This window comes from Nyctibius grandis, chromosome 31, assembly GCF_013368605.1.
Source record: "Nyctibius grandis isolate bNycGra1 chromosome 31, bNycGra1.pri, whole genome shotgun sequence".
In the NCBI taxonomy this organism is placed as follows: domain Eukaryota; kingdom Metazoa; phylum Chordata; class Aves; order Nyctibiiformes; family Nyctibiidae; genus Nyctibius; species Nyctibius grandis.
This window is the reverse complement of record NC_090688.1, coordinates 3,209,824-3,225,179: the sequence shown is the minus strand read 5'-3', so window position 1 is coordinate 3,225,179 and position 15,356 is coordinate 3,209,824. Positions and strand designations below refer to the sequence as shown.

Sequence of the window (15,356 nt, the reverse complement as noted above, 5' to 3'; positions counted from 1 at the left end):
ACTGCAGCCTGGTGCATTTGCTGTAGGTCAGAAGTGGGCATATATCCCCTTTCTTCAGGCTTGTTCAGGAATCTGTACCTACTGAAAACATTTGGGCCAAAGAAAAAAAGATTTTTGTAGTTTTTTAAATCATATGTCATCTTAGTCGGGTGTCCCGAAGGCCACAGCGACTTGGTGCTGGGTGTGTGCTCCTTTGCTGCCCTGCGTTTCCCCACTGGTCTTGAGCACGTTGCAGTAACCCGACGTCACCCATCTGCCTTCCTTCAGGCTCGGGGTGCGGGTGCTTTGGGAGGGGGGTGTTGGTGATTTTAGCATTATTTTCTCACAGAAGATGATGTTTATTCCCCTTGCGGAGGCTGGCTGGTGCGTGTGCTGAGGACGCCGTGAGATGAGGCTGATGGACGATTATTTACCCAGCGCTGTCGGCGTGCGCGTGGCGAGCGCGGAGACGAGATGCAGTCTGTGCCCCAAGGAACTCCCAGTCTGTCAGGCAGCCGAGCTGGGGCTAATGATGAATGACTTCCTAAATAAATAAATAAAGCTCGGAGGCCTGAAAAAAAGAAGCGCAAAGTATTACCCTGAATCGCAAGGAAATGTAGTTGTCGATGATCGCTGATGCTGTCAGGCGCTCGGCGGCGATCTGCGATGGTTTGTTGGTAAATGCTGAAGGATGGTGTGTGTTTGTGTGTGAGCAAGGGGAAGGGGATGGAGCAGAGGGGAAGGGGATGGAGCAGAGGGGAAGGGGATGGAGCAGAGGGGAAGGGGATGGAGCAGAGGGGAACGTGGTCCTGGGTCAGATTCTTCCCTGCCTCGTGCCTTTGTGTATCCCAGAGGAGAGCCCAGGCCCTGCCTTGCGTGCACAGAGGTGGAGGAGAAGCCACGTCCTCAGCCCAGCTCTGCGTGGGGTCTGGGAGGGTGCTCCTGGGATTTCTGGTCACGCCAGCACTGTCTCCCACTCACAGGCGATGCTGTGGTGCTGCCACCGACACAGGCCCCCCACAGCATGGGTGGGCTTGGACTTAACAAGAGTGCAGCCTGGGCAGGGGACCTGTGCTTCCTCCTCCTTCTCCTCCTCCTCCTCCTCGTCCCCTCGCTGCCGGTTGCCTCTGGCATCAGCGATGTCCCCTCTGCCCCGGTCAGTGCTGCCTGCACCTGCTGGACACCTCCCGGCCACCGCAGAGACATCACCACTTGTCAGAGCTGTCACTGCGGGGAACATGGTGAGGGGAAATTAATTCCTCCTGACGATGAGAACCCAACTCAGAGCTCTCCTGTCTCATTTCTGCTGCAGTGACCACGGCTTAACCCTTGCCGTGCCATCGTGCCCCTGGGCAGGGAGCAGCATCTCTTGCAACACCCACCCTGCTGCACCCCAAAATGCCCTTCGTGCCTATTGCTTGGGGACAGTGCTGGGCGCTCTGTGTGCATGGGGGGACCAGAAATGCCACAGGGAGAAAGAAAAAGAGTGTGTGTGTGTGCGTGCAAACGCAGCGAGAGGCAGGATGACTTCATGCTCAGAGCACTGTCTTAGTGTGCAGTTTCTTCTGGTTTTCCACACTATAAAAAGGGATAATACTGTCATATTAAAGCACTTGGAGATCTGGGGATGAAAAGCAGCGTATAGGACCGTGACAGTCCTGATCAAAGCTCTTTTTCTCTCCATCTGTGTTTGTTTCCCCGTGGAAGATAATACTCTGCCTCTTTCTTGTAAATATTTTTTTTAAGATCTAAGTTATTCCCTCATAGATAAGCAGTCATGCTTAGCTCTGAAGGATCTCTACTGGCTGCTCCAATTGTTTGCCAACACCACGGGCCTGCATTTTGGAGTGGATTGGGGAGTTGCGTTCAAGTGTAGAGGAGGAACTGAGTCCAGCAGCTTCAGAGGGGAAGGGACTGGCTTGGAAATACTCCAACACCTCGTTTTTCGGGTAGGATCATGCGTCATTTGAAATCAATCCTTTCTGCACAGCCCTTGGAGCTGGGCATCCAAAGCCACCAGCTATTCTTGAGGTGAGCTTTCCTGGTGGACGGGGCTTGTATTTGTTTTATTAAGGTGTATTGAAGCGCTGCGGGGAAGGGGGGTCCGGTGGGAGACAGGAGCACGGCAGTCCCCTGCACCCCAGCAGGGACTGGTACTCTGAGCAGCAACAGGCTCCAGCATCTCCAGGGCATCTTTACCAAGATACAGTGGCCCAGAGGGCAGAGTCGTGTTGGGGGCTTTGCTGGCCTGGAGAGCGTGGTTCGGCGCGTGCAGGGAGGTCTGCCCAGCGTCAGGAGACTCCGTGTTGTGGGGGAAGGATGTGCGGGGTTCTGGCACTGGGTCTTGCTGGGACTTTTAGCATTTTGCTTTTGTGGCTGGCAGCTTTGTTTTGGTTTTTCCTCTCCCCTGAGCTGAGCAGCAGCGGCGGTGCTGTTGTGTGCGTGTCCGGCTCTCTGGGTGAGCTTCCTCGGAGTCTTTCCTGTCTAACCAAGATGTGAGGTCGAGTGGCTGCTTTCCAAGCGAAGGCACCAGCAGCATCTCCCTCTCTGCCCCGACACTGGCTTTCAAGTGCCTCACAGGAGGCTACGACGGCTGTGGTCTCTCCCACCCTGTTAAACAGGGCTTAGCTGGTCAGCATGTTAGCGGGTGGGGAGGGGGAATGAGCATCAGAAACACATACTTTGAAGCTCATGTCTTCCTGCTCTGTTTCCCCAGGAAAAGAGGCTAATACTTGCCAGCAAAGCAACCTGAGCGTGGAGACATGGGCTGCACAGGCTTCCAGGGACAGCATTGCCCGTTGGCATCTCCTTGCTCCCCAGCAGCCACGGGGAAAGTCCCACGGTGGGGTCCTGGGCCAGGTCCAAGCAGGCAGCTGCCCCCATCGCACGAGCCACCAGCGCTGGCATCCCCGTCCCAGCCCTGGTGGGGTTGGGTTTGCCAAGGGCAGGGTGTTAGATAGGAGCAAGACAGAAATGTGGGGTGGCGAATTTAAATTTCATTTCTCCCCTCCCCAGGGGAGGTGACAAATGAGCTAGTGGTTGTGCTAAAAGCTTTTCTTTCTTTCTTTAACGAGGTTGCTGGGAGGAAATGAAGTGACCCACTGACCTTAGTTAATACGCAGCACAAACTAAGCTGGTGCTGCTGGAAGGAAAAGAGACCTCAGTGCAGCCCTCTGCCTGCAAGGTGTTTGCTTCGATTGATATGTCTAATGGGAGTAATTCTGCCTCAGCAGCTACTGAAAATGAAGATGTTTAATCATGCGCTAGATCTGTGTGGAACTTTTTGCAGAGAATTTCTTTAAAATCACCTTTTCCTTTTCACATACAAGTGAAACAGAAGAGAAGCTCAAATGCTTTTTTTTGTGTGAAATTTCTGTTATATTCTAACGAATCTGAAATGAAAGCATGGTCTCTCCCTCCTGGATTTTTTTTAAATGCAGAGCAAATATTTCGATCACTGGCTACATGGGGGCTAAGGAAAAGTAACATATGACAAAAGACCTGCATAGCTCTGCCCCATCCCACAGCATTTTAGCAGCATTTCCCACAGGCTCCCTCTTTCAGCAGCGGGGACCGAGCTAACCAAACTGCTCTGTAGATAAAGCCCCCTCCTCCTCTATCCCCTCGCATACCCAGAGTAGCTTAAGGGAATTAGGTGTCCAGCACCCTCTGAAATGGGAGCTGCTGGGAGGAAAATCTTCAAAAGCATCTTAGCGGCTTAGGTTAAGTCCCGTTGACTCTCAATGGAACTTAAGCTCTTAAGAAATGTAGGTGCTTCGGGGCGTTTTACCCTTTGTGCCTAGCACCCTTGGGTCCCTGGAGATCCCTAGCTCGGTGCTGGCTGGAGGAGCCACAGTGGGAAGCTGCTTCTTGCAAACGTTTCTCTGTTTTATTATTTTTAATAATACTCTTCAGTGCTTACAAGATGCACACATGTATGTTCTTAGAGGTAGAGATCAGGCAGTGCATAGGAATGCCGTACAGGAGCTCTTTTACTGTAAGAATTAATCTTATTCCTGAAACGTGACCGTATCTAACAAAATCTGACCCCACTGGGGGCCGTGGCTTCACTTAATTGCATGCTTTAGCAAGGATTGAGGTCTATTAGGTGGTTTGCTTGTGTTGCGGGAGGTCCCGTGCCAGAGAATTTAGTGAGGGTTTGCAGGTCCGTGGAGCAGCCCAGGAAAACTGCCATGATGTTTACTTGTGTGGTGCCAGGAGCTTGGCTGGGCGCTGAGCAGCCGGGCAGGCGGAGCGATGCAGACCTGCTTCAAAGAGCATAGCCAAGGTAAGCTGTGCACCTGCAGGGGAGGGGAGAGGACGGGTGATGAAACCCTTGTGATCTGAGCATTCATCAAAGCAATTCCCACTTGAATTCAGCACTGCCGGGAGGGCAGGAGAGCCTTGCTGCGTGGTAGCTGGGTTTCCAAATGTTGCGTGTTCTGCATTGTAGGCAGGAATCGTGCAGTGGATAAGAGTCTGTTTCCAGGCTCCCTATTGCCAAGGTGCTACCACGAGAGCAGAGCAAACTCCTGCCCCAGCCTCTCCTTGGTATCCGCGGGGGAACCAGGTGGGTGCACATCTTGCTGTCCTGAAAATCCCGTATCCAGGGCGAGACAGCCAGTGACGTACCTGCTCTGAAGGATGAGTTGCTGGATTGAAGTTGACATGTCCTAATATCTCTGCCAGCACTTTGTGTCTCCGTCAAGGGCTCGGGAAGCACATTAGCACCGGAGCGGAAGTGTCACCCTCTGGCATCTCCTTCTCTAATCCTGGAGCTGTTGCTGTGTTCCCTTTACCAGACCTTCTCTATCGGAGCCCATTATATGGCATGAAAAGCCATGCAAGATGTGGGAGAGTGGAGCTGCCGGGCTCCTCTCTTTGGAGGAGGCAGAACATTTCCCTGCCATGCCTGCGTTCAGCTCCATCACGGGGGTCTTTGGGGGCTTCGGTCCTGGGCTGCCCTGAGCTGTGGAAGGTCGCTGGTGCCGCAGTTGGAGAGCAGACAAGGCTCAAGGAGGTGTTTGGTGGCATTTACTGGGACCGTGGGGAGGAATATTGCTTTGATAAAGAAAAACAAGAGTTTCTGAAATGCTGGCTGAGCTAGCCCTGTTTTTTTTTAATATAGAGAACTCAAATGGTTGGGAGGATGGTCGCTCTCTCCAACTCCTGCCCTCTCCCCCTCTGGCCTCGCTGATGGGAACTAGGAGCTGCATGACTGAAGCAGGGAGAAGGGGGAGCCAGCGAACAGCAGCTCCGTTCCATTTGTTGTGCTGGCATTGATACCACATCCCCAGTTTAATTAACAGTTAACCATCGCAGCTATTCATAATGTTCCCGGTCTCTGCTCGCCTCTGACAACAACAAAAGAAACCCCAACGCGTTGTCCTGCGCCCTGGAACCCTGCAAACCCCGCGTTAAGTCTGGCTGGAGCCTCTGTGTGTTTCTGTAAGCGCATCTAGAACAAACATTTGAAGAGATTCCCAGTGGTATAATCCAGATTTTTTCTCTCTTTTTTTTTTATGCTCGGTTTTCCCAAGCCAGCACTGAAGCACGATGGCTCTAGACTAGCACGGAGCACACAGCAGAGGCTTTGTAATCCTCAAAGTGCAAGTCCAAAGCTTCTCTCTGAAAAGTTGCTCTTTAGGGCTGAATACATGTGGGGACTTCTTGTTTATCCTGGCTTTTCTTTTAATTCTGTACAGTTCAGCCTTGGAGAGTTAATGGGACAGAAAAAGATTAAAATGCCCCTTCACACTGCCTGTCCCGATGGTCTCATACCCTGATGTGTATCAGAAAGCTTTAGCAACCTCACTATCCCCTTTTAAAGCCTTTGATCACTGTACAATATCTCCTACCTGGCTTCTCTCCAAAAGGTGTTAAACCCTGGTTTTGATTTTTAATTGGGGTAACTGATAGCAGGAAGGAATCTGTACAGATCTGAGAGCGTCCTTCACACAACTCTGGCCCATTATCCTGGTGCTCAGAGTCTGTCTAAGGGAGGAACCTCTCAGCTGCCGACCCTACGAGGAGGCGGTGGCTGCAGTTTTCACTCTATTTTCAGCCCGTCTGGGGCAAAGCTCGCCTCTCTCACTGGAGGAAGCGTTTACCAGTGTTGGCACACAGGGCTGGGGTAGTTGCTAAGGCTGCGGCTCCCTTAATGCCATTCCAGCTTTGCAAAGGGCTCAGGATAAAGCTGTAAGCAGGCAGCTCTGTTTGGAGCCAGGGGTTGTCTCCGTGGAAATGTGCCGGCAGGGCAGGGGAGCAGGCTGGGGCTGAGCTTGCTCTCCCCGGCCGCAGCCGTGCTGATGTGCCGGTGCGGTCCTGCAGCCGCCTTCTGCCACGGCCGGGGCAGAAGCGGTCAGGAGAAAATCTCTGCGGCGTCCTTCGGAGGTTGTGCTTGCTTGCTGTGCCGTTTGCTCCGTCAGGATCAGCAACGGTACCCCCTGCTCCAGGCTTTGTCTCCTCCACTTTTGTGTTGGCTCAGTTACACAGTTCCTCTGTATGTTGCAGGTGGGGAAACTGAGGCACCAAGCGGGGTAGGGACTCTCAGACGTGCAGAATAGCTGCTGTAATCCCCGCCATGGTAAGAAGCCTGGGAGACTTGCCAGCGTGCATTTGCCTTGCAAGAGGGGCTCTGGGACACCTCGGCTGATTCCAGGGCTACGGTTCAGGCTCGCTGTGCTGGGGTGAGCGCTGCGCAGCACAGAGCCTGCGTGGGCGGGAGAGAAACCCCTCCACCAGCCGCAGGATCCTCAGCCAACAAAAGGGGACACGGGACACATCTGCTGCTTCATCTTCCCTCACGTGAGGGATTTTTCTTCTTCCTTCCTGGGTTTTTTGTGCGTGAGGTTTCAGTTTTTCTTTGCCCGCCCTGCGCTTTTGTGGAAAAACAGCCCTTTAAGAGGGTCCCTGGGCCCTGTCGGGTCAGATCCCTTCACAGCTCGTTGCTCGTGTGCTGCTCGGCCAGCACTGCCTTCCTCCCGTGCTGCGGAGGGGAGGGGAGCTGACGGGCGTTAAACTTTAAACACGGGCTCTGCGCGGTTGGTGCCTCCCGATTACGCTTCTCTCTCCTGCGCCGTTCCCTCCCTTTGTGTGAGTGCGTGCGCGGAAATTCGCCGTTACCTGCCGCGGGAGCAGGCCGGCCTCGAGCCCCCAGCACCGCGTGGCGATGGAGCTGGCCGAGTCCTTGGTGGCATCAAGGCGAAGGGCTGCCCGGCCTCCCCGCAGGGACTGTGCACAGCGACTGCCTTCTCGGGACCCCGCTGCCTCTCCGGGCTCCCTTCGGCTGCCCCCTCCCTCGGCGATGTCGGCCGCCCTCCTGCCTCTCTCTGAGTGCTCTCCCCTTTGCCTTTGTGCATCCACAGGTGCTGACGACGCTGGGGAGACGCTGTGAGTCCTGCTGACCCGGAGCCTTCCCGGCTGGGGCTGAAGGCTGTTGCAGAGGATGAGGATCCTTCCCAGCCCTGGGATGTCTTCGCTGGTCTCCCTCGTGAACCTCTTCTCCATGCTGCTGATAGGCTGCGTAGCTGAAAGTAAGTGACTCTGCTGTCCCCCTGCCCCCTTTTTTCACCCTTGCTTCACCTCCCCTGGAGAAGGACAGCAGGAGCAGGCTTTAGTGCTTAGAGCCCACAAATGTATCCCCCTCTCCTTTGTAGTGTTAAAGAAGTGCTCAGTAGCTGATCATGTGTCTTAATTTTCCAACATCTTTAGCTTTCCACCCGTGCCCTCCCAGTCCCGCCTCAGAGGGACACGCAGGGCAGCCAGGTCCTCGCAGCCTGCTTTGAATCCTGGGTTGCCCCTAAGACTGCCAAAGAGCTGGAGAGGAGGGAACTGCCCGACAGCTCCTGCCAGAGCCCTTCTCCCGGCCCCGTCTCCACCCAGCTCACCCGTACTGTCCTCTCCTGCTCTTGCCTTTCAGGCATCTGTCAGACACTGGTGACCGTTGTCATGTTACTCGCTGGGGCTGGATTCAAAGCAGCATCTGAAGAAAGAGTATTATGTTTCTCCTTCCCCTGAGTGAACCAGTTCCAGTTTAGCAGTTTTTATCTTCGCTGCCTTTCAATTCTTGCTTTAAAAAATGAAAAGGGGGAGGAAAAAAAAAAAGCTAAAAACTTCAGTGACTTGAATGTAATGTTCCTTGGACATGAAGGCCGATCGCTCGGGATCAGTGGCGACTAGACTCTTCCAAGCTGATTGAATTATGACTTTTTTTTTTTTTTTGCTCCCCAGCAAAGCTGCTTGAAGCTGGTGAGAGGGCTGCTCTGGTCAGCGTAGCCCTTGACAGCTTTTAATGTAATCGCTTCGTTATCAGGGTTTATTAAAGTGACGCGGTCACCGGGGATTGAATGGATCCTCGACCTTTTGTTGCTGGGAGATTTTTTTGAACAGTGCTTTCACTCTTCTCTGCAGTAGGTGAGGGGGGATATATTTGCCCTTGCCTCGCTCCTGAGTTTTGTTTGGTTCGTGCTTAGCCCCTCTTTGCAGGGAGAAACGTTCACATGCAGGAAGATAATGTTTCCTTTTGTTCTTTTTCATTTAAGAAGCCCGGGAAGTGAGCTGGGCTCTGGGAAGTTTACTATAGGGCCACTTTTTTGGTGTGTAGCTGTAGCTCAGTCTGTACCTCAGCCGGTGCCGCTGGTGTTTGTAAAGACGTACCCAGGCTTTGGTTTGAGCTGCCTGTCTTGAGTAGCAGGAACAGTGCGGTGTTTGGCAGCAAGGAACGAGGCACGAGCCTTTTGCCCAAGTATTTATCCAGGGTCCTACATGGATGTTGCAGCTGACGCTCTTGTAGGTTCTTTATGAGCACCCAGGATGGTTAAAGCTAGCTGCTGGGCTCCCCCTGGGCTCAGGTGGCCTTGTTGGCTTGTGAAAGTGGGCACTGGTGGTAGGCAGGCTGCTGCCTGCATTGGCTCCTGGCTCTGTGCAAGAGAGTCAGGAGAGGAGGGGACACTTACAGTGGCAAATCCAGTGTCAGGGCTCCAGGGTCCCGCTCCTGCCGCTGGTTTGCTGTAACACTCCTGGCCAAGTTGCTTGATCCTCTTGTTTTCAAAGCAAGCGATGCAGCTTTGCAGGCGCAGATGGAGAGTTCATGTGTGTGCAAGTGCCTCTCTGTATGAGTAAAGCCCTGATTCATCTGATTCATCTACTGTGATGTTTGAGTGCCTGTGAAAGCTGGGGTCCTTTTTTCTTTTAAGTGTACACCAAGCGCTGTGTGCTCACTGCTGGGAGTGGGTGCTCTGCAGAATCAGGGCTTCTCAAAATCATGGCTGTGTGACTTCAGTTTTTCTGTGGTTTTGGTTTTCCTGGGCAGAAACGAGCATCTTGTCTGTCCCTGTCTTCTGTGGGGTGAGATTTGCTGAGAGATTCCAGCAGAGCTGGGAGATCCCACATGCTGTCTGACTGCTACGAAGCACTTTTGGTGGAAATATGCCCTCAGGGAGGGCTGATGCTGCTCAGGCACAGAAGGCACCACTTGCGTGGCCCAAGCCCTGCTGAAATCTGTCACTGCACAGCAGACACCTTGCTGCTAGCAGCCAAGTTTCTCTCTCCTGTAGTTCTGCAGTGTCCTTGGATCCTGAACTGTGAGGTTTTGTGCTTTTTTTTTTTTTCCTTTTGCTGCTCACAGATGCACATACGGGAACTTTGCAGGTTGTGGGACTCGATGTCCGAGCGGGGCTGCTCTTACCTGCTTGATGTGCAGCTGAAGTCGGGCCAGGCATTGTCTCTTCTCCTAACCTATAGAGTGTGTCAGCATCTCCCCGACCTGTCTGCCCTTGGGGATGCTCCCCGTTATGTGCCAGTTGTTTGCCTTGCTCTGAGGCCGTTGCTATCTGCCTGGTGATGATGAGTTGCTCCTGGTTTTGGAGGGGCTGCTGAATTCTGCTCCCCATTGAGGCCTGCAAACAGCTTTGTCTGTTACAACGGCAGAGACTGTGTGAGGAGCTGTCACTCTGCGCTGACAATGTCCTCTCCCATCAGATGGCCCTGGGCTCTGTCACACTGCCTCTCGCGTAATCCCTTGGCTGGCATCCATTTGGCTGGCGCTTGCCACGGCGCCGACCCGATTTCCTGCCCTAATTCACCGGAGGGGCTGCCAAAGCCTTGTAGCCCCCAGGGCGAGGGATGCCAGGCAGTGCCAGGCTGGTGCCCCTGCTGCAGTGGGAAGCCAGCAGCACAGGTAGGAAAGCCCCAGGACGTGGCTCTCGGAGGGCAGCACCTTCCCGGCTTCGCAGGGGGAATGGCTCCCCTTGCAGCAGAGCGTGGGGCTGAAAGCTTGAACTTGCCTCCTCTTCAAGTGCAGCGCTGGAGGAGCTGCGGCCTCTGCAATCAAAGGACCATTAAAATACTTCCCTTGTTTCCTAGGCTAATTGATCTCAGTCAGTGATTGAAATCTTTCTATGGCAGGAACATTCTATTTAAAGGAAACTGCTATTTAAATTAAAAAACCAAAGCACCACACTGCTTTCTGCCTGCTGGTTCTTCCTTGTGAAGCTGAAGAGGATAATAATTGAAAGGTACAAAGCAGACCTGTTTCTTCTCTTTTTCTTCGGTTGCATACGGACACTTTCCTTGTTTCTTCTGTATGGTCAAGGGCAGCCATAGAACTGGAAATTGCCAACTCCGTGATTATTTGCAATGGCCTCTCATTAGCCATTGGAAGGGGCTGCCCAGGGAGGTGGTGGAGTCACCATCTCTGGAGGGGTTTAAGACAAGACTGGACATGGCCCTTAGTGCCATGGTCTAGTTGACAGGGTGGTGTCAGGGCAATGGTTGGACTCGATGATCCCAGAGGGCTCTTCCAGCCTGGTTGATTCTGTGATTCTGTGATTAAGGTGAACGTATTATCACTTCGTTAAGGATTCAGCTGGTTGTACGAGTACCATTAATCGGCGTTACTGCAGCGAGGTAGGGGAGGCCTTCCCCAAGAGCTACGCCGTGCTGCACAGCCCGAAAGGCAGGTCGGCAGAAAACCAGACAGCACAGACAGATGAGGTCTGGATGTGGGTCCGGGGAGGGGAATAGTTTCCCAAACTGCTGACGTACCTGGGCACGGAACCAAGCCTTGCTGTTTCCCGGTCGTGTACCCAGCCCGAGTCATAAAACCTCTGCAGCGAGCGCCTTAAAACATCTCATTTTGTGCATACGCAAAATCGGTCTCGTCTCGCTGTCTGTCGCTGGACGGGATGTTTTCCTGCCCGTGCTGCGTTTGACTGGGGCTTAGGACAGTGGTCAGGTGCTCCTGCCTTCCTCTGCTACCCGAAGGAACGACGTGCCCGCGTTAAGTGCTCCTCAGTTGCAGATAAAAAGCCGCTTACTGTATAGAAATGTGGTAATTTTTATAACTGAAATCAGCACGCTCGCTGTTTTCAAGTGGATTTTCCCCATTGATTAAACCTTTACGTTTTACAATAGTGCTTTGCTAATTGGTACTTTGCATACACAGAAGGCTGGTGTGTGGCTCTCTCCGCCCCAGCAAAGATTTAATAGCAGATGCATTACTTATTGCTTAGGTTTCCTTCCTTTTATAAATCACATTATAGAACGCTTACTAGCACACTCTGAAGTATTACCATAAATAATTAAATCTAAATTGCAATTGACAAAATAAAAGAATAAAGCCCCTTTTATGATGCATTACCCTGGCTTTCTTCCCTTTTTAATTGCCCTTGCTCCCTCGTTAATTTGCAGAACGCAGTAACTCGTGCGGGGGGCTCTCGCGCGCCCGGAGCCGCGGTGCCTCCGCGGAGGCTGGCGGCAGATGGCACCAAGGGCTGCACCGCGCGCGTGGGGCTCGCGGAGAGGGTGGAAAACACACGGTGGGTTGGGAGAGGAGCTCGCGTAGGTCCGTGTTCGGCATTTCGGGAGCTGAAGAAGGCGGCGTGTGTGCTCCACGCTGTGAGGTGTAGGAGGTGGTGGCTGGCTGCACGGCTTGTCTCACTGAGATCCAGATCACAGCGACTTACAGGTGTATCTGACTCCTCTCCTCTGCATGGTTCCTCCTGTGCTCTTATCCACAGAGGATTAGCCTCTGCAGCAGAGCTCACAGCTTTTAGCTCTGGAGGTCCTGGCTTTGATCTGTTGTTGGCCAAGACAGCAGTTGTCAGATAAGATGGGAGTAAAAATCAAGGAGACTCCATCTTAGAACTTGATAGACATGTTAAGACGACATCAGTGGGAAGCGAATCTTTCTGCACTGTGGGAGAAAGCTGCTCCATTTGTAAGTGCTTGTGACTGGTTCACGAAACACAACAGCATGTCATGAGAGAAGGAAGATGTCAAAATGTGGTGAGGCTGAATTGCCCCACCAGTGTACCTGCTGGGGGACGAGGAGCCGGGGCGATGCTGGAGAAAGGCTTCTTCCCCTTGGTGGGTGCGGGCTGGAGGGGTGGCAGAAGTTAAGGTGGGGACATATAGGAGGTTGTGTGGTCGGTTGGTAGGTGGTGGAGTTTCTACTTGGTGTTGCATGTTGTTCCTTCAATGAGTAGAGCCTAACGGTGTGCAAGAGGAGGAAGCATCTGAATTGCATCCTCCCAGAAGGCAGCGATCCCTGCTTCCCTCCCCCGGATCCACTTGCTGCTTGTATTCCCCGAGCACCAGTTGCCTTTGTAGGCAAGGAGACACCTTGCTGGCCTTGTTTCTGAATTGCCTTTTCCTCCATGGGCTTCTCTGTCTGCCAGCTGTGATGCAGCCTGTGGTTGCTGAGGGTTCTGGACTGGTTGTTGTCCCACTCAAGGACACCGAATTAAGCTTCTGTGTCACCTTGTTTAAGTGCCTGATTAAATTAAACCTTGTCTGGATCAAGTGATGTATCTTTTTTTTTTTCCCCTCTGTCTTTTTCTTTTTTTTTAGATAACTCAAATTGGAAAGTTTGTGTCTCCTATAGGACCAGGAGAGGAAATAAATCATCTCTTGAAAGACACTCCTTGGGGCAGAGGGGGCTGTCACCTCCCAGGTCTCAGCTGTGCCCCACACCACAAATGCTTATTACATTAATCTCTGCTGAGGAGCACCTGGGGACAGCAGCAGCCACGGGTGTTTGGGACCCAGTCATGGGTGTCTCCTGGTGAAGGATCTTTTCCCAACCAGAGGCTCTTGCTGCTCAGCTTCATTAGATGGCTAAGTTAGGGGAAAGGAGCATCTGTTTGTTGTGTAAACAAGAGGCTTGTGTGAAAATGTCATTTACCTGGTATTTGTGATAGAGAAAATGTACGTCTTCACCATACCCGGATGCCAAAAGTAGGGCTTTTACTCTGTGTCAGGCTTTACCAGGAAGCCAATATTTATTTCTTTGTGACTTTCCCCTTTGGGTGTCCTTTTCACCCACATGGTTCTTGCACACACTGCCAGGAAGGACAGGATCTTTCTGGTATGTCACCAAAACTGTGGGTCACATCAGCTTTTCATCTCTCTGGCAAGGTCTCTGTGGTTGTGTCTTTTCAAGACCAACTAGATACGAATCTCCTGGGTCACTAAAGGGAATCTGTGAGGGTATTCCCACCCTTTCTGTGGCCTGGCAAGTCCAATATTGTTCTTAGAAGGCAAAGCAGAGTGTTTTTCAAGGACGCCCGGCCAGAGGAATGTCGTTCTTCAGTGTGCGTGGGATGGAATCTGGGCTCGAGCTGGCCTGTGAGGCACAATCTCCAAAGAACAGTTTTATTTACTCTGTGCCACTCTTCCCCTCCAGTCAAGGATGTTCTCTTGCAACATAATTGGTCCCAGTTCCCACCTCAGAAAGCTGTGATGTTCCGTGCACTGCAGCTGCCTTTAATTTTGGGGGGTTGTTAAAGTTCATGAAAACAGTCATGTTTTATGCCATCTGCTGCGAGTGGCGGAGCTAACCCTCACACGGGCTGCGGGCCGGGCCCTGGGTCAGGAGTCAGGGGTGTCCTCGCGCTGTGACTGCACCTTCTCAACCCTCCTTCCCTCCTTTTGCTTTTCTAGATTTGCTTTTTTGAGCAAGGACTCCCTTGCCATGTTGTTGTCCAGTGTAATTAGTCTCAGTCTTGATTTGGGGTTCTCCTACTGCAAACGCTAACCAGTCGCGTTACGGTTTGGCAGAGGAGCCGCCTGCTCCGTCCAAGGGCACAGCAGATAACAGCGTGACTATGGAAGAGATCACAGCTAACCTAGACCTGAAGGTTGCCAGGAGAGAGCATTATAAATATATTTTGGACATCTACTGCTAAGACTTTGAAAGGGGATATTGCAATGAATGATTTGAACCGTTGACATGAAGGGGTACGGATTGACCTGGTTTTGCAGTATCGTTGTGTAGAGAATTTTTAGCGTGTCCCATCTTGCTTGTTGAAGACGTGAAACATTGCTGTTTCATACGAGGCTGGTCAAAACCAGCGCCGCTCGTTTAATTGATGCACAGAACCCTTTCTGTTTCCTTTTGAGGCCAAGAGGAAGAGCAAAGCTTTAAAAAAGAAAATAAATAGAAAGAGCTGCAACTGGTTTAGCATTCTACAAAGTTTCTCTGAGTCCTCCAAACCTTTAATTGACTCAGGAGCATAAAATTGAGAAGGGGAGAGAGTGAGAGAGCGTGCGGAGTGGCGCGAGCGATTTGAATAATTTATTGTCCTTTGAAGTTGCAGAGAAATTTCAGCTGCCTTGGGGAATAATTTCTCCCCATTCTGAAAGGGTTTCTCCTTATTTTAAACTCATTCAGAGGATGATAGTTTTGCATTTTCTGCATAATTAATGAGTATAATTCCCCCCCCCACTCTCACACAACCTCTAAAGAGTGGTTGGGTGCTGGAACTTGGTGGGTTTTTTAATGAATAAAGTAAAATTAATTTGGCTGTGTCCTCTTCCTCCCTCACCTCTGTTAGAATCTGTGGATTTATTCATAAATGACTCTGAGCATGCTGTTGAGAGTGCCGACACTTACAAATCTTTAGCCTGGGTTTTGATTTGCTTGAATAAATTTCTAAAAAGATGGTGTAGGTTTTTTTCAGTTCAGCTGTTAAAGATCACCTTGAGACTGGCTCTCATGTGATCACCCAGGGAGCCAGGAAGATCCTTCAGCTCTCATTTTTCTTTGTCTGCGTGGGTAGGATCTGTTTGGTTTTGAGGGCTTTCTGTGTGTGGGTTTTTTTTTCCTTATGAATGCTATGATGGTTTTCTTTCCTTACAAGATCTGTTAATTGTGGTTAATTCCAGTAGCTGCCACTTGAGGGACTGCCTTCACCTGGAAGGGGAGGGCATCTTCTGCCCTGGGGCCTGGAGAGGGCTGCATTCCAGCTTTCTGATAAGAAGCCATCCCTTGCATCTCTTGGCAGGTGTCAAACACGAACAGAAACCCACTGAAAAAAAAAAAGCTCACCTTCCTCAATCACAGTCTTTGATAGAAGAATTTAAGGGCTGGGACT

At 51.7% G+C, this 15,356-nt stretch overlaps 1 protein-coding gene across 9 annotated transcripts in view; it reads left to right on the top strand.

Moving 5' to 3' along the window:
- PTPRS (protein tyrosine phosphatase receptor type S) overlaps nucleotides 1-15,356 on the top strand; it is a 156,024-nt gene that overhangs the window by 52,806 nt on the left and 87,862 nt on the right. For all 9 annotated transcript variants that reach the window (XM_068420469.1, XM_068420467.1, XM_068420468.1 and 6 more), the window contains exon 2: nucleotides 7,347-7,514. In XM_068420469.1, the coding sequence (XP_068276570.1) occupies nucleotides 7,427-7,514 (88 nt within the window). In that variant the 5' untranslated portion in view covers nucleotides 7,347-7,426. The remainder of the gene's footprint in view (nucleotides 1-7,346; nucleotides 7,515-15,356) is intronic.